This window comes from Microtus oregoni, unplaced genomic scaffold, assembly GCF_018167655.1.
Source record: "Microtus oregoni isolate MIOR12 unplaced genomic scaffold, Mior012 000006F_ref0000085, whole genome shotgun sequence".
Lineage (NCBI taxonomy): Eukaryota > Metazoa > Chordata > Mammalia > Rodentia > Cricetidae > Microtus > Microtus oregoni.
The window spans coordinates 42,498,936-42,511,013 of record NW_024543065.1 but is presented as its reverse complement, the minus strand read 5'-3'; the positions used below and the strand labels follow the sequence as shown (position 1 = coordinate 42,511,013).

Sequence of the window (12,078 nt, the reverse complement as noted above, 5' to 3'; positions counted from 1 at the left end):
AGATATGAATCGATAAGATGTCAGTTTTAGGATATCTGTAACAGATTGCTTAATATTTAATGATAGATGGATAAGTAATGGACTATTAATCTTCAGGATTTTTTTGTTGAAGAACCTAGTATTCTTTTTTTCTGCTAAATGCACACAGTATTAAAATGACATCTAATGACATTTCTTTAAACTCTATATTAATGCATCTCTCAAACCTCAGCAGGGAACTTTATACTCACAATAGGTGGTGATCAATACAGATACCCACAATTAGTCAAACTGCAGAGAATAAAAGACTGTAGAATTCTTGGCTCTAAATGGGACATTTATACCACTTCCACCTATGTAATGTTCAGTGTTCATAGAGCTCAGCTGGTCAGAGTCTACTCAAGGGGTTGTTTACTGCCTCTGGAGCTGTGTGGCCAGGTCTTGTAATTCTGGCTCCACTCTGTGATTCTTGTACACTTCAGCTTTCCCAGGCTTGTGAAGCCTATTTACTCCCTGAGTCTCAGAAGCTTTGCTTCAGGATGAAAAGTCCCAATATTGAAGAACTTGCTATGCAACTCAATCATTCTCAAATGGTGTTGCATTGCTTGAAATATAGACATATGAAAAGATGCCTCCGTGAATAAATTTATTCATAAGTGGGATTATAATAGAAGTTTTAGTAATGTGTTTTCATGTGGCATTAAAAAATGGCTTGCTTTGACAGTAGGCTATCATACTGACGGTGAGTTTGATCACTTTTTAATCACAGGGCCTAATCGTCTGTGTAGGTTCTCTGGTGTTCAACAACAAGAAAATTATTATTCCATCTTAAAACAGAACTTACATATAAAAATCAGTGCTTTTTTCCCTGATTATCATAGTTTTACTGTAAAGCTGATGTGACTTCCAATAAATCTTTTTTACATACTTAAGAAAAAAAAAGCTAGACCAAGAATGCTGAATGAGGTTGATAATAACAACCAAGAAAAGTGTCTCCTGGACACAGGAGGGCAGTTGCATATATGAACTCAAAAGCAGTTGTGTCTACATGTACAAAATCATTACATACTCAAGTAAACCAAATTCCATCATGCCCTGGGAATGTGGACATGAAGTCTCAACCCTAGTCAAGAAGCTGTGGGTTAATGATAGCTGTTGTGAGGATCAGTTTCAAGAATATTCATGTATGTAAATTAACCTTGCTTCAGTATTAGACCAACATCCCCTAATTTTTGGTCATCATAAATTAAACTTAACGGACAAAAAGAGATAACAGAGTTGAGTGGGTAAATTCAGGAAGAGTTAAGAAAGAGGGTAAATTTGATCAAAACTTGATATTCTCAAATAACTAATACAAATAAAATAAAAGAATCTAGAGGGCATATATTGGTGTGGGAAGTCCTTTTGCATATGTGTTGCTCTTATTGGTTAATGAATAAAGGTGTTTCACCAAGTAGCTTAACAGAATAGAGCAAGGTGGGAATTCCAAGCAGATAGAGGAGGAAAAAAGTCAGAGTCAGATAGAAGCCATGTAGCCACAGCAGGAGACAGACCCCTGATGCTAGCTGGAACCTCGCCAGTAAACCATAAGTCCATGATAGAATGTAAAGTAATAGAAATGGGTGAATCTAAGATGTAAGACCTAGTTAGAAATATGCTAAGCTATTGACCAAACAGTTGCATTTAATATAGTTTCTGTGTAACTATTTAAGGTCTTGGCAGCTGGGAAGCAAACAAACAGCATCTAACTGCTTCAAGGGTATTGACTACGTGTTCAACACCCTTAAACCAAACTACTAATTCTTCCAAAGGGCTAAAGCAGAGTCTAGTGTAGTCTGTCACAAGCAATATTTTTATAAAATTGTCCTTTCTGCTTGCTTGCTTCCTTTTTTAGACTCTATGATCTTCTCTCCAGAAAAAACTGAGATATAAAGAGCACTTCATTGATCCTGGAAGGGGGCTAAATCTGCTTTCCCTTTTACATGTAGGAGATCTCAGGTACAGTTCCCATGATGCTCCTAAAACGTTCTGGAGTAGCAGAGTTTAAGAATAAGAGAGAGGAGATGATGATGTTAAAACTACTGAGATGTGAGGAAGTTGAGTCAAAATATGAGCCCAAGAGCATTTGGTCCCCAAGTTCCCACAATAGAGAAGGGGAAAAATTACTCACTAGTTTTGGAGTCTGGTTCAGTGGATGAAGTGAAATTTCTTGATGAGTTTACTAGGGAAGAGGAGAGGAGAGGGTAAAAGTTCACCAAAAGACTATGTGACTTCCCCACATGCAAAGTCCTTTAAATTTGGAGAGTAAGCAGCACCTACTCCACCTCTTAGTGCTGAGCCTTTAGAATCTTAGGATGCCATTATGTGATTTTCTTTGAGGTGTTTATTTCACATTGTGATGAGTCAATAGGAATACTGTGGAGAGCTATGTGAGGGAGAGATCAGGAGGCTGCTCCTTCTGTGATCTGTCCAAACTGATTGCAATCTTATCCTTAATGAATCTGTCCTGACCTTTTTCTTATTCTCTATGGATACATACACATCCCAGTGTGGCTGACCGATCAGGATAAGGATTATTTGAGAGGCTCCTTATCTATTATTTTGTAATTTGATATTCATTCTTAAACTCTATATCTTTTAAAAAACTTCTTAAATGAAATATAATTGTATCTCTTTTCTTATTCTTTTAATCTCTTCAGCACATCTCAGGTATCCTTCCTCCAGGTTTTTCCATACACCCCTTACATTGATAGCCTTTTTGTCTTTGATTAATATTTTTTGTATACTCAGACATATTATGTATATGTGTATGTTACTGAGTCTCTCTATCACCAATAAATTGTTCTCAGACATGGCTTCTTTAGGATCTCCTTAGTCACAAGATATGAGATACTTATAAGACTTTCTTACCTGTGATCGAAAGGTACAATGGATCACTTGGAGATGACCACACATGGGAAGAGTTCCTGAAGGAACCATAGCATCTATACGTTTCTGCCTGGATCAAAGGAACAGAAAGGAAGTTGGCCTGGAATGTTCCACTGTGGCTCTCCTCTGCAGGCAACCCATGTCCCAGAGGCAACCCTTTCATGGACAGATGGAACACGTCAAACTGATAGTCAGAGATGCAGGACAAGGTCATGTTCTCTCCTGATGTCACCACAGTTCCCATCAGGGCAGACAGAGAAGGTTTCTTGTACAAACCTAGAAGGAAGGAGGTAGAGACAGTGGAGGAGCAGTTCCTTACCAGTGTTCAGTCACTCCTCAGTGATCTATCTCCATGCTTCTATTTCTGTGATCTCTCATTTATCTTTCCCTTCACAACATCCCTTTCTTTCCCATCTCCTTCTTTTCTTCTAAATTACCTTACTCATCTCTGGCTTCAATCCTATACCAACATATTTTATTTCAGTTCTCACTTTTTGACAGTTTCTGCCTTGATATTCATTAGTTCATACCATCTTTCTTTTTAAGTTTGATTTTATAAAACAGATATTTAATTTATGTAGTAATTGGATTTATTATGAAACATTCAACTAGTGCATTTTATATTTGTTTTCATTAAAAATCTGAAGTTAAAGTATAATTACATCATTTTTGTCACTTCTTTTTCTTTAAGTGTTGTTACATATGTTTATATATGTAATCTTGATCATATTTATGCTATCATTCTTTCTTCTCTATCGATTTCCACTGATTCCGTTCCTTTTCCCATTGTTCTTTATACTTTCAGTTTTTCCAAATGTTTTGTCAATCATTGGGTTAATTAGAGATACTTATTATTTTGTTTTAATTAAGATATAAAGCAAAGAACTTCATTAAGACATTCTCAGACAGTTCATTTTGTACATTTTCTTCCTAATCGCTTCACTTATACAACCTTTGCTGGTCCTTCCCCCTCATTTCCCCTTCTATGTCGTGTGTATTTCTTCTCTTTTCCATTCCACTTTCTTAATATCCTTCTCCTTCTTATGGTTTGTTCCCAATTTCATGACTTATAACTTCCCCATCCTATGTATATTAAAAATGTAGAATCTGACTTCATTCTAAGTAATTAATTTTATATCTGGCCTTTCCCCCCATGTCTGTGTTAATGGATCTCTCTTTTCAAAGGACATAATATCCCATGAATGTGGTTATTTCCTTGGACAGGGGCCATGATGAACTTCCCTCCCTTGGTTCTCGTAGTGTGTTTACTGCTCAAGTGTAATGTACCATCTGCTCCCTATTTCTGCATTGAAATACCCAATATTAAGCTTAAAACTTTTTGCAGATTTTTTTCTTCCCACACATGCCATCCTTACTATTTCCTCAGTATTTGAATCTTTCTCTCAGTCTGCCTGTTTGTATATATTTCTGTTGCAAGGAGAGAGAGCCTGCTTTTTCACCCCTCCTGGCTAGTTTACACCAGAAATAACCACACAGAAATTATATTAATTAAATTACTGCCTGACCCATAGCTCTAGCCTCTTATTGGCTAACTCTCACATCTTGATTAACCCATTTCTATTAAATCTGTGTATCACCACGTGACTATGGCTTACTGGCAAGATTCTAACCTATGTCGATTTCAGGTCAGAGATTCATAGCATCTGCCACTCTGCCCTTCTTCCCAGAATTTTGTTCTGTCTTCCCCAACTACCTGAGTCCCACCCTATCAACCAGGCCAAGGCAGTTTCTTTAATAACCAATGAAAGCAACACAAATAGAGAAGGACCTCCTATACCATAGGGGCCCCTCTCCCTACAACATATTTCCATGCTTCTGTATTCATGTCTATTCCAGGGTGAACCACTATAGGATTTTTTCACCAATCCTAGAATGTGTGAATGAATTTGGAACATGGGCTCACAACAGTTTGGAAATATAGAGAACAGACAGCGACTGGTGATCTATTCAATTACCTAGGGTTATGTTATTCTTTGATGAATAATTGTTCAAACACAAGCATGGAAGAACTGTCAAACTTGACAGAAATTCTATGGGTGCCATCTGTACCAAGACCTCAGGACCCATGAAGAATGAACCATATTTGGCACATGAATACAGATCAGACTTATATGTCTAGGTCTTCTGACAGATGTCTTTTAGAGGGAGAAGCCAAACAAAATCATAAACTTCTAGGCCTTTGAACATTAGTAGAAGGGTGTCATTGTCTCTGATACATATTAGTCTCACAAAGCTGCTCAGTTCTCTTTATCTCTAGGTATGATTCCTTTGACATCCCTGTATCTGTGCTTTATGTTACAACCAATGGTTTGTTCTTGTATCTCTGTTTTCATCATCTATGTCAGTAATATACTCTCTAAGTCTGTCTTTCTCTAAGCTTCTCATACTCATCTAGGACATGCTGTCTATATAATAACTGTTCTCATCACAGAGAGGCTGGTGACCAGGTAACACCCTCTTACCTGTGATCTTTATGTCAACAGGGTCACTGGATTCAGACCACTCATATGGTGTATTCTTGTAAGAACCGTAGCATGTGTAAGTCCCAGTATGCTCAGGTGTTACTGGTCCTATTGGGAAGTTGGCATTGGATCCTCCAAAATGATATTCTGCAGAGAGCTGATAAGAGTCCTTGTTTATTCCCATTCTATGTGAAGTCAAAATGAAAATGTCAAACATAATCTCTGAGTGACACTTCAATGTCGTCTTCTCTCCTAATTTTACCAGAGGAGTTGGTAGGGCCAGTAGGATAGGTTTCCTGTAGATTCCTAGAAATAAATAGATTGTGAGTATGAACCTGCTATCAATCTATGTATCCCAGAAATCCTATGCTATTTTCCCCTTAATCTGTTCTTTTGATCAGTATCCCAGTGTCCTTTTCATTTTTTATGTCCCCTAGTACACAGACTCCTCCATCTTTCTATGGACCATTTCCAACTTATTTGACCCTGGTAACAGCACAATATTTTCCAATTGCCTGTGTAGCATATTCCTTTATAATGCTGAGATTCTGACTAGAACTCATTTTAAAAATTCTCCTGTGGGGAGGTTTGGCAGAATGAAAAGGCACAGCAAACATGATCTCTGACCTGAAATTATGATCTTCAGAGGCTCACTGTGTGATGAGAGTTCATTATGGTATTGATGTTTATAACTATAGCATCTGTAGGTTCCTCCAAATGCTGGGGTCACAGGCCCCAAGAGAAGACTCTGCCGGAACATTCTGTTATAGACATGAAGCATAGTATCCCCATGCTCTTTGTACAGCTTGACTAAGTTAAACTCACTGTGAGTGTCACAAAAGAGGGTCACATACTGTCCCTGAGGAACAACATGGCTTGGCCAGGCAGACAGTGAAGGTTTGTTATTAATTCCTGTAGAAAGATACACAGGGTAAAATATTTAGTGATTCACCATCATTCCTGGGATCAGTGTCTCCAAATTTTACTTCTTCAGGGTTCATCGTTTGACTCATTTTTCTGAACTGAAAAATCTCTGCTTCAATGTTAGAGCTTTAAAGACACAGGGGACTCAAGAGGTAAACAAACATTAATATATTTGAGGGCTGAAACTTGCAAGATTCACCAGTGGCCCTTCCTGCTCGATAGAAACTGTAAGTTACTTTTCCTGCTGAATTCTAAAAGGAGTTATCCAAGACCCATTCAACTGCCAGCAAGTTGTGCAGGGAGCTCCATAGTTTTGGCTTTCATGAAAATTATCCATATTGAGATGTGTTTTCAGTAATGATTTTGAGTCATCCCTTGTTTCAGCGAATAAACTCGTATCCATACTGCTATTAGTAATCTCAATAGATGTACAAGTTCAAAGATTTGGACATTGATGCAATCATTGTTTGGTCTGTCCTGGGTTTCCTTTATGGGGTTACCAGAATTGCCTGTGTTATATCTTTCCAAGGAAAGTCTCAAACAAAAAAGTGTCATTTTCATGTCTTGTGTGTCACCCAGCTACCATGTACATATGGAATATCTTTTTATGCTAAGATATGTTAATTGAGAATTTTGAGTGAGTATTAAATAATAAAGTAGATTTAGTTGTGAAAAAATGTAATTTAAGGGGAAATTATATCAGAGGATTTGAGGAAAAGATTCATTTGTGAAAAGACAGATTGAAATTATGGCCAAGAAGTTATAAAAAAGGAATGTTTTTGACTCACCTTCATAGACTCTAGAAACTTAACAATACTGGATTAGAAATACATTGTGAATGTTCAATATCTCAGCAGTGAGGGAAGTCAGCCCCCAGGACCACCGAACCGAGAAAATTAACAACAAACAGGAGGAATGAATCCTTTGTACTACTCTGTCTCTTAAGTACTCTTGTACAGAGCTTCATTCACAGAGGTCACATTGGCTAATGTTTCTATAATGAGTGACAAGTTAGATACAGAAATATAGTTTCTTAACCTTTTTAGGCTCCTTGCATGTGGAACATTGAGAGAATAGCATTGTTCTGCCTCGTTAGTCACTTGTTGATAAAATTATTAGGAATCATGATTCCAGCTCATGAATCTTGGTAATTCTTTTGTATCCACATGGGAGGTGTTTCTGAGAAAAGAGACAGTAGACCATATAGACCTGTGTGGACATCTTGAAACACTTCTCAGGCAGAGGCTTTCAAGTACCCCAGTGAAAAACTGTTCCTGATTGTGATAAGTGGCCAGTAATTTACTGTACCAGGAAACCCAGCTACCAAAAGCATCTGATCTGAAAACTGAGGAAGCGAGTTAGTGAAACATGGGAAACTGACATCAATGCTATCCTGTCCAGGGTTGCATCCAATTTACCCAAATCTATTCTCAGGTGAGAATTAATAGTAAACATCTATTAACATCCATAGAACATCTGCATGTGACAGAAGTAATAGTTCTCTTTAGTATGAAGGTTCTTTGTGTAAATACTTGCGTATGAAAATCAGAGAAGTCAAACATGCCAGAGAGCAATGCTGAGGCTCTGGTAGTAAATACAGCGGAAAGGAAGATTTATGAAGCCCATAACAGAGAATTCACTGTAGCATTTTTAAAACAATTACAGAATTATGAGATATCATGAATAAAGTTTCGGAGCTAGGAACATTACATAAGAGAGAAAATGTGGCATTTTTTATGGTCTATGTAATCTTACTCAGTAAAATATTTTCTAATTATTTATATTTCTAAAAATTTCATGGTTTTTTTATTACTTACCATTGACTAGTATTACAGAGTGTGTATGTGACACATTTTTATTAGCCATTCATCATTTGAAATACATCTAGATAGTTTCCTTGTCTTAGTTCTTGAGAATAGAACAGCAAGAAACATTACTGGGGAAGTATCCATGGCATAGGGTATCAAGTTCTTTGGATATATTCAAATGGGTAGAAATGATGCAAATAAACTACTCATGTATGAAAGTCTCAAGAAATTAAATTAAAGAGAACAGTCTTTTATAAAAGAAAAAGGTGGTATCTAACTATAAAAAATTAACTCTGATTAAAATGTTTTATAAAATTTGGAAGCAAATCATTGAACAACATAAAAATTTTGGCAACATCTCTCTTAAGCAAAACATACAACTACTGAATTGGACAAACTTGTAGACCAGCTTGATGTTTAAGGAGGTAAAGCTGTTGCTGCCATGCCTGACTCTCTGGTTTCCATTGCTGGGACCCACATGGTGAAAAGAGAAACTGATTCCAGAAGTTTTCCTTCACTTTCACAGTTGTGTCATAGCAAATGCACACCCAACACACACATACAGATGCAGACACATACACACACACAAACATAAGCACACAGGCACACACAAAAACGTGAGTTATGGGCGCATGGGTAAAACTCAGATAAATGCAAAAATTTACAAAGTTAATAGATTATTTCAATAGTAAATATGATAAGAGAATGAATGTGCTTAGGTCAGGCTTTATGAAATCTGATGGGCAAATGCAGAAATGAATGAAAATTCAATAAAGAAAAATGTCAGGATATTTTTGAGTGAATCTCAATACCAAATTATCAGTCAGAAGTTCAAGAAAGAGTAAAGGAACACAGAGGTTCTCTTTAGTGTCTAGTGGAGTGAAACTAGGATGATGTTACACCGGAGGATGCATATAATTAAATACATTGTATTAAATTATCAAAGAATTAACAAAAGAAAGGAAAAACAGCTAATTAAAATAAACAAAAATGTAGAGAACAAAGAATAGAAAACTCTTGAACTTGGAGTAAAATTAACATGGTCAGGTCCAAGAAGGTCAAATGGTAAAAAAGAAATTCAATCCAAACGATCATGATCACAGAACATATTATTATCATAAGAGATCCTGAAATCACAATAATAAGAGAAGCAAAGAACCTATAAGGAACTTCTAATTACAGCTAATGGAAGGCCTACAATTCACAAGAGTTCATGATGATGTATTCAACGAAGTCAGTAGAGAAAAGAAAAACCCTACCTATAAATATAAGCAACACTGTCTTTCAGAAATCAAGATAATGATTTTCTCAGAAAAACAGTAGCAGACAAGAGTTCATCATTATAAACATTGGAAATGCTGTGAAGATCGTCAAGCAGAAAGAAAGGCTGGTAATGGGTGACCTGACATCCTCATGTGGAGAAAGTAACAGTAGCTCAGTAAAGCAGGCAAAAATGAGATGTGTCAACAGTGTGCTGGTGATACACAAATTCTATCTGTAGCAAAGTTGTTTGAAGACAAAAATAACTTCAATGGCTTGTCAAGTGACACACATATTTAAAAGGTAATAAATTATAGCATTATAATATCAAAAATAAGTGGTGATGGTCAGGTAAGAGTGTAGAAAGGGGAAGACTATTTTTTATTTAAAAGTATTGATTATTCTTCAGGATTATGGCCCACTCTTTTAATATTTTTATTTTGATTTTTCAAGACAGGGTTTGTAGCTTTCAAGCCTGTCCTGGAACTAGCTGTTGTAGACCATGCTGGCCTCGAACTCACAGAGATCTGCCTGCCTTTGTCTCCCAAGTGCTGGAATTAAAGAAGTGGCCACCACTGCCCAGTTATATACACTCTTTTAATCCCAGCACTTGGGTGGCAGAGACAGGTGAATATATGAGTTCATGGGCAGCCTGGTCTTCAAAGTGAGTTCTAGGATGGTAAGAGCTACATAGAGAAACCCTGTCTTAAAAAAACCCAAAAATGTTTGTCTGATCAAAATTGATGCCTAACTGAGCCAGGGGCAGTGTCCGGTACAACCTGGAACAGGACTGAGAGGTGTGTTTTCAAGGTACTAACTTCACAGTTCAGGAGACTAACCAAAGAATCACTCACAGATTCCACGAGACAACACACCGTGATGCCTACTCTCCTGTTAGAATGAATCTTCTCTATTGGCACGGGTAGTAGTATCTCATGACTGAGGCTGGACTCACCTGCTTGTGCCAAAGTCCTCAGGAGTAGGATGAAGCCTGGAAAGAAAAGCTCGTGATGGATGATCTATCTCCTTCCAACAGCCTAGCGATCTGATACCCCGGTCCCTGTTGGATCTCTGTACAGTAGAGTCAGAGCTCACTTCATTACGATGAACTCATGCACCAATATCAACCACGGAAGCCAGTGTTCCTTCTGTGGAAAGATCCAGCCTCCCATGAGATATTTCCACCCTGTTATTGCACCCCCTTCATTCCCAGCAGGACTCACCAGTACACACAAGATTTAGGTGCACAGACAGCATGGTGCTGCTTCAGTTGACAAGAGGCAAAGCCAGAATAAAATTTACAGGATGTTGTAGGAGGCTCGATGCATCTACCTGACCACAGCACGGAAAGCTGAGCAAGAGAGCATATCCGCCAAAGACAGTTTCTCTGTAGCCATGGCTGCCCTGACACGCACTTTGGGGGCCAGGTTGACTTTGAATTCAAAGATCTACCTTCTAGTGCTTTGATTAAGCATTTGAGGGTTCATAGAAGCTTCCCCTTTTATGATGTTTTATGATTATCTTTCTTTTTTTTTGCATTTTTTTGCATTTTTTTTATTGCGAAAAGAAGAAAAAAAAACATAAACAAAAAACAAGTTTCCACCTCCTCCCAGCCTCCCATTTCCCTTCCCCTCCTCCCACCCTTCTTCCCCTCCTCCCACCCTTCTCCCCCTCCTCCCACCCTTCTCCTTCTCCCCCCACTCCTCTCCCCCTCCCTCTCCAGTCCACAGAGCTGTCCGGGTTCCCTTCCCTGTGTTAAGTCCTAGGTCCTCTCCGTCCATATCTAGGAAGGTGAACATCCAAACTGGCTAGGCTCCCACAAAGCCAGCACATTAAGTAGGATCAAAACCCCCTGCCATTGTCCTTGGTGTCTCATCAGCCCTCATTGTTCGCCATGTTCAGAGAGTCCGGTTTTATCCCATGCTTTTTCGTTCACAGTCCAGCTGGCCTTGGTGAGCTCCCCGTAGATCAGCTCCTCTGTCTCAGTGGGTGGATGCACGCCTCGTGGTCCCGAATTCTTTGCTCATGTTCTCCCTATTTCTGCTCCTCCTTGGGACCTTGGGAGCTCAGTCCAGTGCTCCTGTGTGGGTCACTGTCTCGATCGCTATCCATCACCAGATGAAGATTCTATGATGATATGCAAGATATTCGTCAGTATTGCTCTAGGATAGGGTCATTTCAGGTTCCTAATCCTCAGCTGCCCAAGAAACTAACTGGGAACCTCATCTTGGGCACTAGGGAGCCCCTCTAGGGTCAAGTCGCTTGCCCACCCTAAAGTGGCTCCCTTAACTAAGAATTGTGGTTCCGTGCTCCCCTATACACCTTTCCTTTATCCCAATTCTCCCGTTTCCCAGGTCCCCCCTCCTTCCCTTCTACCTTTTCTCTCCCCATCTCCCCTTACCCCCATCCCACCCCCCCCCCAAGATCCCATTTTCTCCCCGGAAATTTGGTCTATTTCCCTTAGCGAAGAGGACAACTATATGTTTTTCCTTCTGTTCACCTTCTTCCTTAGCTTCTTTAGGTTCACCTATTGTAGACTCCGTGGTCCTTATTTATGGCTAGAAAACAATTATGAGTGAGTACATCCCATATTCATCTTTTTGCGTCTGGGACACCTCACTCAGGATAGTGTTTTCTATTTCCATCCATTTGCATGCAAAATTCGAGAAGTCATTGTTTTTTACCGCAGCGTAGTA

At 38.7% G+C, this 12,078-nt stretch overlaps 1 protein-coding gene across 1 annotated transcript in view; it reads right to left on the bottom strand.

The window, feature by feature from the left end:
* LOC121449829 (killer cell immunoglobulin-like receptor 3DL1) overlaps positions 1-6,391 on the bottom strand; it is a 38,656-nt gene extending 32,265 nt beyond the window's left edge. The window contains exons 1-4 of the mRNA XM_041654500.1: positions 6,343-6,391; positions 6,018-6,302; positions 5,391-5,696; positions 2,890-3,183 (exon numbers count right to left, since the gene is read on the bottom strand). Coding sequence (XP_041510434.1) covers positions 2,890-3,183; positions 5,391-5,696; positions 6,018-6,302; positions 6,343-6,391 — 934 coding nt within the window. The remainder of the gene's footprint in view (positions 1-2,889; positions 3,184-5,390; positions 5,697-6,017; positions 6,303-6,342) is intronic.
* Positions 6,392-12,078: the final 5,687 nt, after the last annotated feature.